Genomic DNA, 24,108 nt, shown 5'->3' with positions numbered 1-24,108 from the left:
TTATTGCACATGTTATACACGTGCTTACCTGAATATGCATGCTACTTTGTTGATTGTTTACAAAGGTGACAGTCGGTAAACTTCGGTTTCAAAACACGACCATTAATTAGCTGCCATATTTTCACAACAACACAGACCAAGTGAAATAAATACTCGTTTCATATGACTTTTAAATTTGGCCAATTAGTTTCAGAGGAGAAGATTTTGGTAAAAGTTATTAATTTTTACCCTACACCCAACAAAAATAGAAAATGTTCAACACAAACAATGAGGACTTGCGCTTATAATCATTGAAAGCTAATGCGAAGTATGTGCCTACAAATGTCCTGAAATTGAGCTTTGGTACAATGAATTGCTTTTATTTGACTGTCCGTACAGTGAAAGACCTAAATGTAGAAAAAAACACATGGGATCCGTAAATTATAAAAAGATAATACAAAACTGAACAACATTCAGTCCATCAAATGTAACCTAAGAAGATGTGACGTCCGGAACCCCATATGGAATTTACTAACCACCTATCAAAAAAATGGGTTACCACACGACGGCTTTTAACCCATCACAACGTCATAAATTATCCGCTGTGCGATAATTCCAATTATCAAATTTTCGTGTATTGTTTACGTCATACCTTACCATATTCGTGTCCATTATGTCGACTTGTACGAACAAATTAAGGCAACAGAAGACAACCAATGTTCAATCTCATAAATCGAATCAGAAAATACGAATTAGGTTACAAACAAAACTTGAGGGAATCGTATGAACACCAAAGTGAGAGAGGCTGGATGCGCACTACTTAGCATTTATTTCTAATCTTAGCAACATACGTTATACTAACCCCTTGATCAAATCATTGACTCTCTTCAAAATTAGATACATGCACATATATATGAGCATTTGTACCATTATGTACAGGTATTGAAATTTAACAAAGATTGGTTCTTATCTCTCTCGCTATCGTTTACACCAATTTCTTCAATGTGCTAAAAAAAACAAAGCAACAGTCTCTCCAATCAAATTTCAATGGTAGACAATATCTTTGATTTGTTTTAGAAAAAAAGTATAAAACTTTTCGACCTTGAACAATGGTAAGGTCTCCTGGGTTTTTTTTCATGGTCATAAGGATCATCTCTTCACCTTTTTTGTGTGACAGTTTCATATCGAAAAAAATGTGTTATCAACTGGATAACATAAAAGGAGGTCAATAAGTATAACTTGTATTGCCTGTCATAATTTTTTGTTCTTTCAATATGACAAAAAAAACAACAATATAATATAAAAATTATATATATATATTTATCAGTACAAAAGTGATATGATATATAAATAAACATAATTATATAAGAAAATCGGTGGCCCCTATCGAACTTTAAATTAAAATAAAACAAAAGAATTAAGAAAGAGAAGAGAGGGTTATTTCAACTGAAAATCAAAAAGTAAAGATAAAAGTTTGCCATGGTTCACAAAACAAAACATAAACAACTAAAGACGAAGCAACACGTACTCCCTCAGAGTCAACATATTACTTGTTATCTACATTAAAAAAGCAGATACTATTGCATATTGTCAAATGTTGAAATTTTGTAAAACGTAAATATTACTGAATTTACAATATTCTTAAGATTGTGTTAAGACAATCACAATCAAAACCAAGGAGTAAACAAAGACTCATAAAATCTAAAGACATTTACATCAACAGTTAAATGAGACAATAACTAACAAATGTATGCTATACACTTTACAAAGTTTTATGTAAAAAATTGCGAAGAAAGTCAACAAATATCAAATGCATATACTATTAATAAGTTTTGACAAGAAAGAAAAGGACATGGAAATTATATATAAGGACACGAAATCGTTCAAAACGATATAGAAGTAAATAGTATAATGTTTCTTTAAACACACTCAATCACAATCAAATCAATACTGCAATTTAATAACATTTGGTAAAAATATAGTTGGGAACTCGCCTATTCAGAATCTAAAATAATATGGGTGATAACAATGTTAGTAAACAAAAATAAAAACAACGTTATTTCATTGGTTTAGTTTTCATTGTCTATGACGTTATAACCAATAACAACGTTTTAAGGTTCGCTTTTGAAAAAAATATTCAGAATGCATCAGATTTCTGAATAGGCGGATCAATAAGCAGTAAAATTCCGATATCGTCGAATCCGATAAAAGGAGACCACTCAGATATGAAAAAAAAACCAATCACTTTGTTGATGGTTCTCCACCAAATGCTGTTGATACTGGTGGTGGCTGATTAACCTCTGGTCTGGATTCAGTATATGCTGGCGGTGGAGGTGGTCCAGTCATTGGCTGAGGATGTGGTGGTCCGTAAGCATTCATTGGTTGTGGTGGAGGATATCCAGGGTGATATCCACCATTCGAATACATCTGAGGATGCCCATAATGGTAACCACCAGGTCCACCTAAAAATGCGAAAAATATCATTTATTGATGAAAGTATTTGATAATATTAATTTGTTAAAAAAAACCGGAAATGTCCGTATGTTAAATTTGTACATAGACGAAAACATTAACACATAAAGACAAATGAAAAAAACGGATTGAAGACATAAACATATCTAGTAAAACTTCTATGCCTTTGTAATTTAGATCAACAGCATAATCAAGAAAATAATTCATCTAAATCATACTCAAATGAATTAAAATCAAAATGACAAATTAAAGTATTTTTCAAGAGTGTTTTTTGGTGTCATTTTTTTCATATTCTTATAATCGCATATCAGTATATCCCAACAACCACAAACTACTGATTTTAATCGAAGGTATTTTGGGCTTAACAAAGAGTATAGACACATGTCTACTGTATGTAACACCTGAGATCACCCCAGGTTTTTCAGTGTGGTTCATGTTGCCCCGTCTTTAGTTTTCTATGCTGTGTTTTGTAGTTGTTTTCCTTTTGATCGTTTTTTTCTGTATATGCCTTTATAACTTTGTTCTCGATATAAGTTTAAATATTTCTTTGGTATTATCTACCACTTTCTGTCTTTTAGTTGTTCGTTTCGGTGGATTTACACTCCATATATCATGTATATTTTACTCATCTTTGATGAATTTGTAATCGTATATATTGTTGTAAATGTTACTGAACTCATTTGTTATTCTATCATTTTTTTTAAAATAAATTATACTATTATAGTGCGCTCTGAAACCGTAATGCTATATTTTGTTGATCGAATAATGTATTTTTCTTTAAAACCTTTTACTTGTCTTGACATGACGGGTGCACGAGGTAAAGCCTGAACAGCTTGTCATACCGGATCACATTATATCATCGTGCTCTCGCAGTCCTTAGGTTAACATGTGTTGTTTGTCTAATGATATGATAAGTTTTTTTCCCTTTATGCTTTTTATTGCCACTTTGGTAAATTCATTTCAATTTCTCGTAGTTTCAACACTATCAAATTAATTATAAAACTATTTGCGATTTAATTTGCAACATACCCTGTTGTTGTCCTGTTTGAACAACTGAAACGCCACCTGCTGGATTGACAATTCGTCCATGTTGACCTGCAGATCTTGTACAAGATTTACATATAGCCACAGTCACGAATACGAAAAATATGAAGAAAATTATGCAACCAATTATCAAGCCAACAAACGCTCCAATTGACCTAAAATATAACACAAATTATGTTTAACATGATGAAATAGATACACAATATTAGGTCAATGTCAGTAATATATAAACTTTTTTGTATGCGGCCGAGAAACTGTGGAAGGGCGAAGAGATTCTGAGCCCTTTCCCAGTTTTTCGCCGAGTACAAAAAATGTTTATATTTTTATGACATTGAACTAATATTGTTTTTGTATTGCAACTTAAATTAATATATTGATAGCTTTTAAATCGTAACACTACTGTCAAACTTATTTCCATCCCTTTATAGACCTCTGATTGCGGAAAAAGTGTTCCATGATGAAATTGACTTTATACAATAAAAGCAACAGTAGTGTACCGATGTTCAAAACTCATAAATCGATATAAAAAAACAAACCCGGGTCACAAACCAAAACCGAGGGAAACGCATTAAATATAAGAGGAGCATGACGACACAACATTAAAATGTAACACACACAGAAACGAACTAAGCATTAGACAAAATCCGATGAAAATAACAAATATGACATCAAAACTAAATACATGACTTTGGGATAGAAAAGTACCGTGACACGTCTTATAATAATGTGAATTCACACTCAAATATAAGAGGAAACAATCGACACAAAAGAAACACAACTTTAAAATGTAACACACACAGAAACGAACTATAAATTAACAATGACCATATTCCTGACTTGGTACAAGACATTTTTTAAAAGAAAAATAATGGTGGGTTGAATCTGGTTTTGTGGCATGCCAAACCGCCCTCTTTTATTGCCATGTTAAATATAACATTAAAATGACAACACAACATTACAGGACTACAATACAAATAAATAGGAGAAAACAATTGACAAAGAAACACACGAATAATAGTTAACAAAAGGCACCAGGTTTAAAATGTAATACTCCAGAAGTGCGTTTTGTCGTTTTGTCCACACAAGACTTACTAGTGACGCCCAGATACAAAAGTTTGAAACCAAAACAAGTACAAAGTAACAGCGTCGAGGACCAAAAGTTCACAAAAGTTGTGCCAGAAACGGCCAGGGTTTTCTGTTAGGTACCAGAACATCCCTATTATGTAGAATAATTTATACTTTTGCAAACAGTAAATTTTATAAAATGACTATATAAAAGATATACATGATATAACTGAAGTATTAACTAATTACAGAAAACAATCGGATACATTACATAACACACAAAAGCCAACACAAAAAATAGACCCACCCGAATTAGTCAAGGCCTCAACGCAAGGTGACGTCACATTTGAAGTTGTAAAAAAGGACACCAAAATGGAAAAACGACGTCACAAATATAGTAACAAAATATAGCTATGTTACTATATTTAGGATATAAACACACTTAGTTTCAGTATAAATATATTGATATAAGATATACTCATAAATACATAATAAATAAATATAAAACCTCACTTAATCTCACCCAATAAAAGATATGAAAAAAAACATAAAGAGAGAATAAAGATTTATTTAAATATTAAGAGGCCGTGCCAATAAGCATAGAGCTTCATACTGTACAAACATTTAAAAAATGATTCAAATGCCTTTTTGGGTGTAATTTTCCTACGATTTCAGAAAAAAAACACCTAGTACGCATTGTTTTGATTTTAATGATAGGATAATTTTCACTCAATATTACAATTAATATCGTTGGTTAAATTTTTCTTTAATGTTGGACCTCTTGTTCCGATATTTAATGGTTTATTTTACATTTTGTCCTTTCACTTTTAATTGATAGTTGTCTCATGAATATGCGTCAAAGAACTTAGGCAATGACTCCTATGGTGCTCGATGTCTTCAATTTATTTGATTTTGACAATACTGAAAAGCCTAAATATATTTATGGTATTTTTTCTGATGCATTTATTTGATGTTTCTCCTAGTAAATAAATGTATATAATATTTCCACTTTATCCGAACTTTGGTGGATTGTAATCTCATTGGCAATCATACCTCATCTTCTTATTTTCATATATTTGAGTCGGTCCTCCTCATAAGTCTGTATGAGCATGTTTTTGTGTAAAGAGCTCATTCCTGTTAACGAAATCTGTATATTGTGAACATGCACGAGCGTAACATATAAACTGAGATATGTAGAACTAGAAGATCAATATGTGTAATTAGTCTAATATATTTGATGAGCTATGTTTAACATTAATTTTATATTACTTACAGTGTCCCTATATGAGAAGTGTCATAATAGTAATAGTAATCACAGTATTGATAGCCGTATGATCCATAGCAATATCCGGAGCAGTAGGAGACATAGACACCCCCAAATCTATACTTATAACAATAATCTGACAAAACAAAACCTGCAATAAAAAAATCGTAAAAAATCTTATGTGGTTGACTTGCATAAGAATTTTTTTTTTAAAACTAAGGATTTTCTTATCCCAGGCATATATTACCTTAGCCGTATTTGGCACAACTTTTAGGAATTTTAGAACCTCAATGCTCTTTAATTTTGTACTTGTTTGGCCTTTTTAATATTTTGATATGAGCGTCACTGATGAGTCTTATGTAGACGAAACGCGCGTCTGGCGTACTTAATTATAATCCTGGTACCTTTGACAACTATTTACAGGGTTACAAATAAAAACATACTTCTAAAAGTTTTGATTCGGTATCAACTCCTTAAATGAAAATGCAATATATTTCATATAATAATAACATTAGGTAATTCTTATCCTACTTGTTTTTTGATATAATTAAATCACTATTATAGTTTCAGAAGCGTGATATATCCAAACTCGGTGAGGTTCAATCGTTCCATATCAAGCATTTCAGGTGTGATAGACTCCTTAATTCATTAGAAACGCTATCTAATTCGATGTTCTGATTTTACTCTGTTGCCAATATCAAAATGCTGCTAATTGCAATTAAATGTTATGAAATAACACTCCATAAAACCGTTTAGAAATTATGTTTTTGATTTTTGAGCGAAGCCATCATTATGGAGTTGCAGGTATATGTTAACCCTGCTTGCCACAAGAGATCTTGACCATGTCTGGTTTGTTGTTGTGGGTCTGCGTCTATATGAATTATTTCGGAGGAGTAGTAACGTTATTTTTAGGCCCGATTTTAGTTACCTCTAATTTCTTATCATTTATGTATCAAAAATATTTGAAAGGACTGATCGAAGTATATTTTTAGTTAAAGTAATATAGATACAAAGTAAATCATTTTCCTCCACACCAATAATAATGCTTACATCGTATCATAAATTATGTTGTTAAAGGTTTAGGGAATTTGCAATACAGAGAAGTATACTTTAATCCGAAATATGAAATTCAAGAACTGAAGTATATGAAACAGATATGAAATACTGTGACCTACTTGCGCGGTGTTGCTTGGAATAACATGTGAATAAAGGCAACAGTAATATACCTTTGTTTGAAAGTCATAAACCGATTGAGGGAAAAACAGATCTAATTTACAAACTAAAACCTAGGGAAACATATCAACCATAAGAGGGGAAAGGAATCCTTCTTTTGAGGTCAAAACGTATAACTTGAGCATTGTCTTTATTTTTATTGATAATTATCTGCACGAGAGGGGCATTAAATGAATTGTCCCCCGCTGCGCAATTGAGTCTATATAAAAACGTAAAATAACAAAAATACTGAACTCCGAGGAAAATTCAAAACAGAAAGTTCGTAATCAAATAGCAAAATCAAAGGTCAAACACATCAAACGAATGGATGACTAAAGGCAACAGTAGTAAACCGATGTTCAAAACACATAAAATCGATAGAAAAAAAAAAAAAAATCCGGGTCACGAACCAAAACCGAGGGAAACGCATTAAATATGAAAGGAGAATGACGACACACATTAAAAAGTAACACACACACACACACACACACACACACACAGAAACGAACTAAGCATTAGACAAAATCCGATGAGAATAACAAATATAACATCAAAACTAAATGCATGAATTTGGGATAGAAAAGTACCGTGACACGTCTTATAATAATGTGAATTATCACTCAAATATAAGAGGAAACAAACGACACAAAAGAAACTCAACGTCAAAATTTTACACACACAGAAACGAACTAATATGGGGACGGAGTCCCCAATTACGGTAGAAAAATAAAAAAAATAAAAAAATCGGGAAAATTTCCCGAATTTTTCATTGTACTAATGAACTCAAAATCGTTAACTTTTTTTTATGTCATGTTTTGAAATCCCGGACCGGCGCAGAAGTAGTTACCGGTAGTGCAGCATCGGCGCAGATCGACTTTTTAAAATCTATTCCGGTTCTGCTGACGAACAATCTTAAAAAATAAATATGAATACCAAAAAGAATACGGACTACAACACAATAACATTATACAGACTTCGTCCCCATTTACAGGTAATGCCTGCCTCATATTATAACAATGACCATATTCCTGACTTGGCATAGGACATTTTTGAAAGAAAAAAATGGTGGGTTAAACCTTGTTTTGTGGCATGCCAAACCTCCCGCTTTAATGGCCATGTTAAATATAACAACTGTCATATTCCTGACTTAGTACAGGCATTTATAAAATAATCTTTGATACCTTGCGTATAAAAGTTGTTTGTTCTGCTCAACCAAAAACAGTCTGATGACCAACTCAAATATGATGTTGAAGAGCAATTGAAACCTTCTCTAACAAATATCTTACAATTATGAAAAAAGAGGATGGTTTTGATATTAAATCAAGGCTATCTAGATTGAACTTGAATATTCAAATATATTCAGTCAGATTTTGTCTATCTGGCCCAAAAGGATATGAAAACTATTGATTCAAATGAATAAAAACTATGGGTCAATTTAAATGTCAGTACATGCACACACGAAACCAGATAAAAAAGGCAATTCATACTTATTCATGTTTTACTCAATAGTGTATATCAATTATCAACATATCTTTTAGATTTAAATAACTGTTATTATTCATTTAATATCTAATACAAATATTGTATAACCTTGAACAGCCCGTGATTTACGTAATATTCTTTACAGCACATAACAATTATTCTGTTACCTCTGTGTTTAAATATAACATCGTAGTTGGGTTTATTTGAAGTTTTGTTTGTTATAGCATTCATGGTACTATTTTTTCGGCTCAGATGCACTTACGTTGTAAAATGTAAATGTCACACACGAAGAAATTTCGTCTTTTTGAGGGAGGGTTGGAAAGGGGAGTGTTCTTATAAAGTGTAATTATTTTACACTATGCAAAATGGTTTATAATTATGGATGACCCCTTAATTCTCATAGCTTTATGTATAAGTTGTGTCTTATTTCTAAATCGATAATAAATTAAGATTTGAGAATTAAAATGTTTCCGTGGTTTATATCAGTCAGTTTGAGAAGTAAGAGATATTTACGCGTCCGACGTAAATGCAAAATGTATCTATGATTAGTTTATTTACATCTACTAGGTCGATGCCACTGATGGTGGAGTTTTAATTCCACGAGGGTTTCACCAGCCCAATAGTCAGCACTTTTGTGTTGACATGAATTATCATTGAGATGGATATATTTATAAAATTAACTGTTTACAAAACCTTTTTTTGTTTAAATACTAAGGCTTTTCTACCTCAGTAATAGCCTTAGCTGTATTTAGCAAAACTTTAGGAATTTTGGTTCTCAATGCTCTTGTTTGGCGTTTTTAACAAAACGCGCATCTGGCGTAAATGCAAAATTTGATCCTGGTATCTATGATGAGTTTATTTTTCAATTTTATATAAAAAGATGATTATTATCAAAAGATATGCATTAACAATGCTTTAAGAGTAACAAAACGGATGTCACACATAGAGCTGAAAAACTCTTTCCCCTTCACGATCACCTGATAGCGATTAGGTTTTTTGTTGGCTCGTGTTGTTTTGTTTTTACTGTTCTACATTGTTCTATGGATTGTTGTTAGTCCTTTCGTAGTTGAAAAAAAATGCCATTGTTTGATTGTTCTGATTTTCAAACGAATCTATATGTTTCAGATGGAAATTATGACATTTTTTCTTTAATTTTCCCTCTCATAAAAATTGGAAAAAAAAATATTACTCTACAAGAAGTGAGAATTATGTTTGCGAATGTTTTGTTGCTTTATTTGTATTACTTAAATTGATTGTTAAATATCCATGTAAGATCATATACGCCAATCTTGGTTTCTTAGTTTTACACGATTACATTAAAAAGTCTTATCTACACCAAAGTTAATATATTACATTCTTTAATTTGTTCATAAAAGAAGTTCACTGAACTGAACTAAACTCATCATAGATACCAGGATTGACATTGTTAGGTCACAAAAGACTAAAAAAGATTCAATAATCTTACTTTTTTTATTTACTTCGTTATTTTTTATTCAATCTTCTATCTAATTACTTCAACTGGTATTCTGGGGAAGAATTGTACAAAGTAGGAAAATATGAATGATGTGTAAAAGTTGGTGACATTGCAAATCTATAAATTCAGATAATTGCCTCAGGTTACGCTTTGAAAATACTATGCGAAAAAGTTGAACAAAAATTCTTACCAAATTTAAAAATCAATAATAAGATCCACAAATACATTTTCACTTTGAAATCCATGATATTAAGAATACTAGATATAACAATAGATTTGGAAAAATCTTGTCTTTCCGACACAACAATCAACACTATAGTGTACACAAATAATGAGGCATAAATATTAAAACTTTATCTTATGTACTTTTGAAACAATAAACTTATAAAGAAACCTTTTGAAACAATAAACTGCACTTTATAACATATTTAAATGACAGCACATACATGTCAAAATTGATAAGATGCAATCTTTTAAATCATTAACTAATATATACTATCGACAATATATCAGCTTCAAATGTCTACTGCTTTTTTATCATCATTTTTACCCCGTATAAAAGGATTTGTTCAATTCAAACAATTCACATAATTATATAATGCTATAAACGAAGACTTTATTCCTGTTATTCTTATCACAGGAAGGAAAATATTAAATGGATAGATCATAACTTGTGAGTCGACATTTTGTCAATTGTGGTATATTCTGATAGCTATTATATAAACTCATCATAAATGCCAGTACACAATTATGACAAGAGGGGCGAATATATCAGAGGGACATTCAAACTCATAGATCGAAAATAAACTGACAACACCATCGCTAAAAAAGAAAAAAGACAAACAGACAAATAATATTACACAAGAAACAACATATAAAACTAAAGACTAAGCAACACCAACGCCACTTAAAACTGGGGGTTATCTTAGGTGCTCCAGAGGGATAAGCAGATCTACTACACATGTGGCACCCGTCGTGTAAGAAAGGCTCGCGTTCTTCCTACAAAAGACTCATCAGTGACGTTCGAATCAATATTTATAAATTGATTATTATAGTACGAATTTGAAGAAAATCTCAGACCAAAACACATCTCACATAGCTTATTCATGAGGTTGAAAATCCTAAGCACTTGTGTTTCGAAAAAAATCAAGACTTCGGTAAACATTTAATTATTTGTATACGGATACATGAAAACGTTTATCATCGCCTCAACGCATTCGAGAAGTAAATGATTATGAATGTTATTCATTGAAAAATAAAACATTTAATTTGACCTTCTCACTGTCGAACATCCTGGTTTATGTTTGTTTTCATTTCAATGCCTTGACTACGACTAACATGCTATTAAATATTCAATCATTTCTCAGAATTCATTATTCATTCAAACAAATATTTGAACCGATATTAAAATAATTAAGCTAGTTGACATTTTGAATATGTTTAAAACTTCGACGATTCATTTTATAACTTCTCACTTTGCATAATTCTCAATGTAAGATTCGTTCACAGTTTGTTTAGACTGATTTTGTTATTGATTTGTTTGTTTATGTGTTGTTTTATCTTAATCTTTATTTACCTTTTTAATACTATAGAAAGTGCTAAGCAATTAACAAGCATACTGCATTGAACATTTGTTGTATTTAAACGTTATATAATTACTGAAGAATAGTTATTGATGTGTGTGATCTGTGTGATGTGATAATTTAATGTGTATGATGTGTTTCATGTATGTGATACTTTGTGATTATTTGCTTGAACTATCATCTTCAAATGCCCAGAAGATGTTGAATTGTGGATCATGTCACATTTATCAAAATGATTTGTTGAATCTTTATTTTACTTAAACACATTTGTTGAATATAGCAAATGAAATTCTAAGTTCAAAGAGAAATCAGTTTAATAATGTTTCTTTTGATGCTGAACTTCCTCATTTTACGGAAATGTTGTTAACCGTGCCCGGAAATTTAGAAATGATCCATGTAAACTTGTCGCTCCTTTAAATAAACTTATTCTAAAAGGTTACCTATTCAACACTGTAATAAGATCATTGAATATTGTTTTTATTGGTTAAAATATTGATTTTGTTATCAGTGAATTAAAAGCTAACTAAATATTACTAGTATGTTATATGCATATACATATTCATGGATCTACAATCTGTCGATACCTGTTACTTGGCATTGCACAAGGTCATGTTTTTCTCTGGCTGTTAAGGACGTCTTTAAACTAAATCCATTGGATGTGTACGGATTGATAGTTTAGTCTTGGATGCATGATTTTTTTATTAGTTGTTAGTGGCTTTGAACTAGCTGTCAGATAACTGCGAATACTCTCAGATCTGTTCATTGTGTCTTTTTGTGTCGGTATGTATGAGTACCGGGCCACGTTCACTTGTATTTTTGTCCATCTGATGAGTTGAGCCTTTTTCAACTGATTTTTATAGTTCGTTCTTATGTTGTATTGTTATACCACTGTCCCAGGTTAGGGGGAGGGTTGGGATCCCACAGGTGTCCGGTGTCCTAAAATATAACTCACGGTATTTGATACGTTTTAACCCGGACAAAATATATATGAATGTTAATACCCAGGTTACAAATCGATTAAAATATATTGATTATTATAACACATTCATAAATAAAAATAAAATGTCTTGCCGGGTCAAATGTCATAAATCCGAAAAAAACAGGTGCAATTTTATTGAACTCAAATAAATGTCTGTGGTCGGACCTAAAATTCAACAATATTCCAATCCGACGGTCCTATAATTCGACAGCATGCTTTTTCTTCGGCGCGCGGCTACTTACATAATCTGAAAAAATATACCTATAGACATTTACCGTTTGATGATAAGCTTTTTCACAGAAACGACTTTTTTGCATGTGGTTCGACTCACGTATACTGCTAAAAATTGAGTGACGTTTGCGTATGGCGTCTGGACATATGAAAATTTGCTATTTAATTTGGCCGAAAAAGTTTTGAAATTTTACGACCCATGTTATCATATAGTTATTAAGTGTTCGATTCTGATTTCTTTTGCAGAAAAAAACTGGACTTCATTTAAACCGAGTTTTACTTTGCATATTGCTGTGTGTTTGTTTAATCTTTATTGGCTAGATGTATAGGGGAGGATTGAGATCTCATTAAACATGTTTATCCCCGCCGCATTTTTGCGGTCAGGACCCTCAGGCCTTTGTTTATAGTCTTGTATGATTTTTTTAAAGTTAGTTCATTTATATGCTTAGGAGTTTAGTTTGACGTCCATTTCACTTAACTAGTACATATCTTTGTTTACGGGAGAGCGGAAGCCCGCCTCCGGGTGCGGGATTATCTCGATGTGTCGAAGACCTATTGGTATTATACCCCTCTATAAATTCATGATGTATATAGTACAGTATTAAAGTATTACATTAGGGATGTATATTGGACCATCATCCTTCTCAGTGAACTGTCGGAATTTCTTGTTGTTGCATTATGGCTATGCTTCCGTAGGTTCTAGTAACCTATTTGATCACAAAGACCTTTGAAAAATCTTTTCTAATGTGTAAAATTTCATAATTCATGCACATAATAATCGACTGAAGAAAGTTCAAATCAAGTTTCAACAGAAAATACTGTATACAAAGTGGATATATGGTTTTACACTAGTAATTTTGGGGCCCTTTATAGCTTGTTGTTCGGTGTGAGCCAAGGCTCCGCGTTAAAGGCCGTACATTGACCTATCTATACTATTAAACGAGAAGACTTCATTTTTGGTGTCGCTTCTCTTCTTTCCACAATTGATTGACCAACACGCCTCTGTGTCCTATAGGTACAGTGCATAGTGCCATTTGTCATCCATTCATAAGATTATTCAGATTGAGTTTTTTTTGGAGAAAAACGAGAAAAAAGGCATCCGGATATTGTCCCGTCTTTTGACGAAATTTTAAGTCAGATTAGACTTCCGGTTTGCGTTTTCTGTATACTTTGAACGTACATATACAAAGAATAAAGTGTATTTTCAGAATTCTATCTGATATCATTTTCAAGTTTACTATCCACGGCAGTCACAGAGTTTATTAAATAGAGACTTTTGATACCTTTTCTGAAATTCTTCAAGTCATTAAATCATTTACAAAATTCATTGATTACAAAAAAAAGTAGATGTGGTATGATTGCCATATTGAGACAACTCTCCACAAGAGACCAATATGACACAGATATTAACAATTATAGGTTATCGTACGACCTTCAACAACGAGCAAAGCCCATACCGCATATTCAGTTTATCAATGACCACTATGGATCGATTAGTAAACTTAGAATTGAAAGTATATAGTAATGAATGTTTATAATATACAGATAAGCGCTAAAAATATTCATGTGAACTTCTCCAGCCATTAAATCTTTTACAAAATTCATTGATTACAAAAAAAGAAGATGTGGTACGATTGCCATGTTGAGACAACTCTCCACATGAGACCAATATGACACAGATATTAACAATTATAGGTTACCGTACGACCTTCAACAACGAGCAAAGCCCATACCGCATACTCAGCTTTAAAAGACCCCGAACTGACAATGTAAAACAAATTCAAACCAGAAAACTAGCGGCCTTATATATGTACAAAACAATGAACGAAAAACAAATATGTAACACATAAACAAACAACAACTAGGCTCCTTACTTGAATGTTCATAACATACTAAATATTGAAATTGATAGAAAACCAAAAAATGGGAATGTTGGAAATAAAGGAGGAGGGATAAAAAAAAAGTGTTTTCCTCTCACCAATAACCTATGACTTATACTTTTGCTGAAATTCTCCAGTCATTCAATATTTTACAAATTTCTTCCAACAACACTTTACATACATTAAACTACGATCTGAATGCCCGCGATTTCGCGGGTGTGTTCTAGTAATGGTTTACTTTTACAAAATGTTGAATGGAGAGTTGTCTCATTGGCACTCACACGATTATTTGTACAATTTTTAACTGCACAAGAAATACCTCCACCTTTTTATAACTTTAGGCAGTATTCATAGTAAAATAAATAAGAAAATTAAGGAAATACAAATGTAAACAGAAAATCGATAATGTTTTGATCAATACACGTGCGTTATTTTTCACGGTTGTAATGGCGGATCGGTTACGTGAGAGGTTAATGGATGCGCCCATGTTTTCTAGGTCAGTTATAGATAATCCCGTCTATATTAGAGCATACTTTTGAATAACCTTCTCAAGTTTTACATATTTGAAGGTTAAACTATAGATAACTTGCGTTACACGTGGGCGATTTAGATAGCTTGACCCACCATTTTTCTTCGGAAAATGCTTCTACGAAGTCAGGAATATGTTTTGAAAATACTATTCGAATTAAGTAGGAAAATATTCCTACTAAATTTAAAAATCAAAAATAAAATCCACAAATACATTTTCCCTTTAAAATCCATGATATCAAAAATTCTAGATAATACAATAAATTTGGAAAAATCAATTAACACAACTGTAGTGTAAACAAATATTATCTTATGTACTTTTTGTCAATGAACTGCACTCTATTTCATGTTTAAATGCCAGCACATAAATAGCAAAATTAATAAAATGTTATCTTTTAAATCTTTTACTAATATGTGCTCGTAATTGTATATTAGCTACAAATGTCTAAACTATTTTATTCAAATTTAACATTTAAATCGAAAAAGTCATTTTCACCATATCATGGCTTGTTTGGTCAAACAACGAAACAACATTGCCATAATGTTAAAATAATAGATGATAACATATCATCGAACCGATTGATTCGAACTCTGCACATCATCACGTTAAAAAGTTATAATTTCAAATATTACAAGCGAAAATGTATTATTGTAGGTATCTGATAAGTAAAACAACAAAAAATAAAAAGTCATTTGAAGTACCCTTATTTTACACTAGCTTTTTTTCTAATATTCTGCAATTTAATATAGAACCCTTCATTTCCTATTTTCAGATATATAGCACTCGACTGCAGCACGCCCAATGAAAAAACTGAATTATCATGGTTAAAAATTTAAAAAAAAGACGAAAAAACAAACAAACCTGGACAAAATACAAAAAGAAAACTTAAGACCTAGCTTTATGTACCCCACCAGTAACCAGGAGCGATTATTCGACATTTCACGATGAATTCTATTAATCTGTCATACAAGTGAGAGGTTTGCCTACCTATAAAACCAGGTCTAACCCATTATTTCCTACATACCAGAAAATGTCTAACCAAGTCAGGAATATGACATTTGTTTTCAATTCGTTTGATGTGTTTAAGCTTACTTTTTATATGTTCAAAGTTTTGATTTTGCCAATTTATAAAGGATTTTTCGTTGTAAATTTCCCTTGGAGTTAGAAATTTTTGTAATTGTACGTTTAAATATATTGAACATTTCAAACTTTTTGAATACAGAAATTGTAATTCAAAAAGATTCAAAATATTGTCACATGTTATAAATTACAACTTTAAAGAGGTCATATAAATATTTTAGTTTAGATATGTCGGAAGATCTCTTTTTAACTTTAACAAAATGGGAACAAAATATGTGCAATTTTCTATATTCTAAATTTCTTTTATTTTAACTGGAACAGTAACTCTCCAAAATATCCCTTTCACATCAATAAATAAATTAATGTTGTTATTTAACTACAAGGTAATTAAAACAATAGAAAGTCTAGTAATAATACGTGTAGTTGGTATCCTACAGTAGTGTACTTTCTTAACATAGGAAAACGAGTAGTTATATATGTAGTTGGTATCTAACAATAGTGTTTTGTTTCGAGCATAGTAATAACCGTATGCATACCATTTATTAATTTGAGAACGCTATCTTCTTTGTACCATATCAAACATTTTAAATGATCCAATTATTATGCGTCTACATGATATATGTTTAACTGCGCAATAGATTTGTTTCAATCGATAGTACTGGTGTACCATATTCGTATTTTAAGTTTACAGTTATTATATTCCTTAATTTACCAAGTAATGAAATGTACATTGTGACTGCTGGACTTTCTATGTGTAATTGTTTTCATTTCAATGCCTTCACAACGACTTTTAATAAGCAATGGTTTAATCGTCAATGTAAAACTTATCAGAGAGTTTTCAAAAAATTATTTATAAAACATAAGTAAACAAGAGTGTAATTTTTGGCTGACGATTTGAATATTTTGTGGCCATCACCGAGTTTTTAAATTCATTTTTAATGTTAATTTTATGTATCTTATAATTGCTACCATTATGTTGTGTTTGAGTCATCTTTGGTTTTATTTTATAGAAAACATAAATCAAGATATTCAAAAATTTCGTAATCCAAAAAAAACTTAGATTTATTTTGTCTATTATAACCTACTTAAAATATATATGGTCGCAATTGCCACTAGTAGACAGCTGGACATTGCAAACCCTTATAGCACAAGTGAATTTCCCGAAGTACCTAAACTTCACATCACAGCATTAGTGAACAGCTAGAAGTTGTTACTCTCCATATCATAGTACAAGTGAACTGTTTCACATATGATATCGGATGTTTCTTTTGTCATAACAACAATCCCGTTCCATTTTCACGAATGTGACCTACCGAGTTATAAGATTTACCTGGTTTGTAGTTACATGAGTAACACGACGGGTTCCACATAATGAGCAGGATCTGCTTACCCTTCCGGAGCACCTGAGACCATCACAATTTTTCGGTGCGGTTCATGTTGCTTGGTCTTTAGTTTTCTATGTTGTTTCTAGTGTGATATTGTTTGTCTGTTTGTCTTTTTTTTCTTTTATAGCCATGACATTGTAAGTCTAACTTCGATCTGTGAGTTTGACTATTCCTTTAGTATATTTCTACCCTCTTTTAAAGTACCTAACATTCATTACATAGCACTAGTGAACAGCTAGACGTTGCTTAACTTCATATCATAGTACAAGTGAACAGTTAGAAGTGGCCAACTTTCAGATCACCGTACTAGTGAACACCTAGAACTTGATAACTTTTAGATCACAGTTCTAGCGAACAGTTGCAAACCTTCATATCATAGCACATGTGAATAATTAGAAGTGGCTAACCTTCTTGCAAAACCCAATAGGTGAAGTGAGAATATTTTTGAACATATGGTCCAAGGACACAGTTATCGTCCTTTGGTTTTCGTCGTCAACGAATATAGTACCTAGTGTGAACAGTATATAACTTGTATTTTTTATTTGATACCTTTTCCTAACTTATTTCTTGATATTTAATGCAAGAAATTTTAAGTAGGGAATGAAATTACATGTTAAAAAAAAAATGGGTGCTGAATTATGTTAAGTAGTGATTTGGTCCAGTTAAATAAAGGTCAAATTTTACTACGTCTGAAGCTTTCCAACTCAATTTTACACTCCTTTAACACAGAATTGTCCATATTTTTAGTTAGAGCTGGTAGAAGTTTCTATAATTTTGATATCATTTGTCCCACTAATAGTACACTACACTGTAAAAATCTTTTTAAGAAAGAGCAGGTGCGATTTTTTTTAATTTGAATTTATTGATTAAAAGAAATGCACTAAGAAATAGCTGTGTTCTTGGGCCATATGATTTAACTTTTTTCGATGTTTTTAAAATGAAACCGCTCAATTTTCATGTGGTATGAGTTCCAATGTGACAACTCTCCATCCAAATCACAATTTGTAAAAGTAAACCATTATAGGTCAAAGTAGAGTCTTGAGTACCTTAAATTTACAACAACAAAAAGAGGCGACAATGTATACATTCTAAAATAACATTTCTACTTAATTAAAGGTTTCTTTTCAAGTGCATGCAGAATACGTTTTCGAAAGCAGGGCAAAACAAACTTTCATTGTCAACTTTGAATGTCGAAGATAAAACCTTTGTCCTACAATAATTATGTAGCATGTACATTTATCGCATTGAAAATTTACATAATAGTAATATATCAATTAAGTTATGTATACCCATGAGGTTTCAGGAACTATTCCTTTTTCAAATTTCCGTTATATCATATGTCTGATTAAATTTAATTAAGTTAATTCAATTCTGTTACATCATGTATATAGCATAACTTTAGTCAAACTTTACTGTAGTGATGTCTGAAAAGATTTGCATTGGTACGAATGAGTCATTTCTGAACATATATTATAGGATTGGAGTTAGGAAAAAAACTTACCAATTTTCAAAGAGTAAAGTACAATCCACCACAAAATTCTTGTTATAAATTCCATTCTAATATTCCAGAACCCCTGATGCAAGGATTTACTTATAATAACTAAATTTTATACGATATAGTTTTTGTAAAAGCTAAAGTCATACAAAAGTAAACAAGTCTGTACTGTGCAATAGTATTATGTAAGGTACTTATATTCAAAATATATTTTTTTAAATTTTAATTGTACGAATTAAGGAAGTGAAACATGTCTACCTTATCTGAGGTAAATAATAGCACACGTGATTAATAAAATAAATCATCAAAATCGATACATTACATATGAAGGTAGTTTACCAAGATCTTTAACATGTATATTGCAAAATATGAATTTTAGTTCTTATCACCAGCAAATGGTTGACTTCTCTTGCAATCTAGTGTTATATCATAGTGTCGGATAACAAGGTTAGATTTGGGTGTAGAATTTTGTAAACACTAAAAAATCCAAAAATTAATTAAACTTAAAACTATTGAATATATTTTGTTTTGATATTAACGTCTATATATAAGCACTATCAAGTTAATCAAACAAATAGATCATAAACAAACTGACAAATGCCATTTCAAAAACGAAAATACAAACAACTGTACACAAAACACTGCTTAGAACTAAAGAATTATTAAACGGATGAAAATACGAACAGAATTGAGGTTACTATTACTATCAAACGTATCCGTCGACGTATGTGAAAAAAGATATTCTATAACGGTCAACCTATCGTGATGACGTGATGACGTCATCAAGGATAACTTCATCCTTATCACTCCACACTCATGGTTCAATAGCGTCCGAGGAAATCATGATTGGAACTGAAAGCTCTAGAATATCGTAGAACCATAGTAAGGTCGGTTAATTGAATATGTACTTTCTATAGGAAGATGTGGTATGAGTGCCAATGAGACAACTCTCCATCCAAGTTACAATTTATAAAAGTAAACCATTATAGGTCAGGGTACGGTCTTCAACACGGAGTCTAGGCTCACATCGAAAAGCAAGTTATAAAGGGCCCAACAATTACTTTTGTAAAACCATTCAAACGTGAAAACCAACGGTCTATTCTATATAAAAACGAGAAACGAGAAACACTTATGAACCACAGAAACAAACGACAACCACTGAACATACGATTTTTGAACTTGCATATTTCTTTTTAAAGTTCATCCAGAGAAACTAACAAATCTGTACACACAATCTTTGAAATTCATTCGAAGTCGAATCCTTCATAAAGACTTACAAGATATTCATAGAAAAGCGTGTTTTAAAATATTACTATCGAAAAAACCTGTTTTATAAGTCTCCATAACAGTATATTTTCTATCGAAATAAAATACATATTTAACTTAACTACTACCAATTTTGTGTTTAGGGACCCGCTGAAGCCCACTTCCGGGTGTGGGATTTTCACGCTGTGTTGAAGACCCATTGATGGCCTTCAGTAGTTGTGTACTCTTTTGGGCAGGTTGTTGTCTCTTTGACACATTCTCCATTTCCATTCTCAATTTTATTAGTTGTAATTAGTACCGATACAGACAATATTAAAAGATCTTATTCCAGTATTGAATGCAATACCTACATTGATAAGTTTGCCTTTTTTATATTTACGGGCTCTATATAAAACTAGAGCAGTTACTACAGCCATCACTGAATTAAATACTGTAAAAATCCATATGATACGAATTTACACACATTTCATTCTCTCATATGTTGCGAAATAAAAAGGAAATGAGAAAGTTTTGTATTGGTACGAATGATCATAATTCATATAGATAAAGGCGACAGTTGTTTGCAGAAGTTCAAAAACCCGTTGATAGTTTGTAAAGTGACAAATCAGGAAACATACAAACACTGAGGGATCATTATAGAGTTGGAATTAGGACGTAGTATCACATTTATGTTGAAATCCCACATAACACGTTTAACCCCGCCGCAATCTGCGTCTGTCCCGATTCAGGAGCTTCTGGCCTTAGTTCATGTTGTATGTTTTTTAATTTTAGTTCATTTATGTGTATTTTTGTGTTTAGTGTGACGTCCATTTTCCCTGAACTAGTACACAGTTTTATTTAGGGTCCAGCGGAAGACCACCCCAAGGTGCGGGATATCCTCGCTACGTTGAAACCCCATTCGATGACTTCGGTTGTTCTCTGATCTTTGGGTGGGTTGTTGACATTCTCAATGTTAGTAATGAAGTTCGTTGTCGTGTGTCAACACGTTACTGTTTCTACCCACTACAAACCTGAAACTCGTGGATATATTAGAATTATATAGTACAAATTCTAGGTACTGACGTTGTTTATCATTAGTACCTAGAATCTATACATGTGGAGCAGGAACTGCTTACCCTTCCGGAGCAGCTGAGATCATTGGCGTTGTTGGTTTATTTTCGATTTATGAGTTTGATAGTCCCTCTGGTGTCTTTCACCCTCTTTTGTCATCTTAGTTACGTCTGGTATGGTACTATTTTATATGTCTTTTATAAATAATTACTATTACTGTTTAGTTTTTTCTTGGTAATATTCATTTCGACGTGGCTTGATACTTACACACCCCGTCATTGTGCTAAGGTATGCTTTTTTGGTATTCGTGTCAATCGTATTTTCTGGTGTGCTGTGCTTTTTGATTAACTTTGTTGACATATTTGCTTGCTTTATATGGATTAAGATTTTAACACAAGATTGACTGTCGTACCCCTATTTTGACATTTTTGCTTATTATATCTGTTTGTTTTGTTCACACGTCGTTTACCCTTCCGGAGCACCTGAGATCGCCCCTTGTTTTTGGGGTTCGTATTGCTTATTCTTTAGTTTTCTATGTTGTGTCATGTGTTCGGTTTGTCTGTTTGTCTTTTTTCATTTTTAGCCATGGCGTTGTCAGTTTATTTTTCGATTGATGGTTTATTTTGCTTATTGTTGAAGATCATACGGTGACTTATAGTTGCTAACATTTACTCATAATCTAGTTTAATGTGTCCTATCCTTCAACAGGTGAATTTCATAAAGCTCTATTTAATTCAAATACTATATTGCATTCAGTTGTAAACATCATTACGAAACATATTAAACAAGTTTAAACATTTTTCTCAAATTTATATTTTTGCTTTTGTTTTGTTATGCTCAAATGAATACTTCATATCTGTTTAAAGCAATGAGTTTCTATGTTTCCACATGTACCGCATGGTTTACCTAATAACTAAATTACATATGTGTATTTGACGAGTTTTTGTAAAATTACACACATTTGTTTACCTTAATAGGCAATTACATAATTTATGTATATTTGACGCGTTTTTTGTAATATTACACACATTTGTTTATGTGTTTACCTCATAGGAAAATTACATATGTGTATTTGACGAGTTTTTGTAATATAACACACACTTAACCAACGTACAGTGTTGAATAACAGCTACGCCATCTGTTGGGTACACCATTCGTCCGCGATGACCATCTAATTTCAAACAGCCTGTACATATCACCACAGCTACAGATATAATAATCACTATGAAGATTATGACTCCAAGATGATACCAACAAAGTTTCCAATTGTCCTGAAGTGAAAAAGAATAACAGGTTAATAAAAAAGACGATTGACACCAAAAAAAATTGCTCTGTCATTTATAATACAGTTGAAGGACATCTGAGACCTCCGTGAAATAGAATTTCATCTTGCATCCATACAAAAGACCGCCAAATAAATAGATTGACAGACCATTTGTATTCTTTTTTTACCTAAATTCAAATGGTTTTTTTAAATAACTTTTTATTATTCGAGTGTCAATGATGAGTGTTTTGAAGACGTAGCGCGCTTCTTGCATATCAAATTTGCAATCCTGGTATCTATATGCAATAAAATATTTTCCTAGTAAAAAAATCTCAAACAAACAGATCTGTCTCCGACTTGACACGATATTACAAGGCTTGTATTTCCTATCATGATTGACTTGATAGAAGATAACTGCTAACAAGTGAACTATCAATCCAATAGTTCCAAGTGGTGAAGGGGGGGGGGGGGGGGGGGTAATCGCTGTATTGAAGACACATTGGTGGCCTTCACAGATAAATACGGATATGATCCAATTTCGTAACTACTATCTCGTCCAATTTCCCCACATATGAATGTGACCTATCGAATCAGACTTATTGACCTACCAAATTATACTTATTGACTTAACGAATTAGACAGAATGTTCCTTACCGAATTAGTATTATTGACCTACCGAATTATACTTATTGACCTACTTAATTAGACTTATCACCAGGTTTGTACATTCATGAGCAACTTGATATGTGTTAGATGTGGAGCAGAATCTCTTTACCCTTCCATAGCACCTTACATCACCCTTGTCATGAGCAACTTGATATGTGCTAGATGTGGAGCAGAATCTCTTTACCCTTCCAGAGCACCTAACATCACCCTTGTTATGAGCAACACGATATGTGTTAGATGTGGAGCAGAATCTCTTTACCCTACCAGAGCACCTAACATCAACCTAGATTTTGATGGGGTTCGTGCTGCTAGAAAGAAAACTTAGTGATTCATTGCAGTTACGAAAATGTTTTCACAAATACCAAATATTTGTGTTTAATAATCTATTTGTCAAATAACCCCCATTTATTGGGAGATAACTCTTTTTAAACTGGACACTTTTTATACTGGACATATAAAATAAAATCATTTCTTAATTGTAGCAAGAAAGCAAGTTCTGTGACACCATTTTTTTAAAATTTTCTTTAAATATGTTCTAAAACCTATCTCCTCATATTCAATTTCAAAATTCTGTCTCTTTGTATGCACAAAAAAGTGTTTTTTTTTTATAAACATCCTAAGCAAGTTTTAGCATTTTTTGAACGATTCGTACCTTGAAAAATAGTATGGTGACCCATACTTTTTATTATTTATTTGTTTAAAAGCAAA

At 31.9% G+C, this 24,108-nt stretch overlaps 2 protein-coding genes across 3 annotated transcripts in view; both read right to left on the bottom strand.

Annotated features, from left to right (window-relative positions):
- Positions 1-24,108, bottom strand: part of LOC139482471 (AP-2 complex subunit alpha-2-like) — a 171,817-nt gene that overhangs the window by 25,219 nt on the left and 122,490 nt on the right. The window lies entirely within an intron of this gene.
- Positions 1,280-19,269, bottom strand: LOC139482456 (uncharacterized). Of its 2 annotated transcripts, none has more exons than XM_071266353.1 (4): positions 19,161-19,269; positions 5,834-5,975; positions 3,481-3,650; positions 1,280-2,441 (listed from the first exon to the last, which is right to left on the bottom strand). In XM_071266353.1, the coding sequence occupies exons 1-4, from the start codon at positions 19,213-19,215 to the stop codon at positions 2,221-2,223; spliced, it is 588 nt and encodes a 195-aa protein (XP_071122454.1). In that variant the 5' UTR covers positions 19,216-19,269; the 3' UTR covers positions 1,280-2,220. The 2 variants fall into 2 exon arrangements, with proteins under 2 accessions (XP_071122454.1, XP_071122455.1); XM_071266354.1 differs by lacking the exon at positions 19,161-19,269 and adding an exon at positions 10,183-10,457.

This window comes from Mytilus edulis, chromosome 7 (genome assembly GCF_963676685.1).
Source record: "Mytilus edulis chromosome 7, xbMytEdul2.2, whole genome shotgun sequence".
NCBI classification, from domain to species: domain Eukaryota; kingdom Metazoa; phylum Mollusca; class Bivalvia; order Mytilida; family Mytilidae; genus Mytilus; species Mytilus edulis.
The sequence above is the reverse complement of the archived record's forward strand: the minus strand, read 5'-3'. Positions and strand labels throughout refer to the sequence as shown.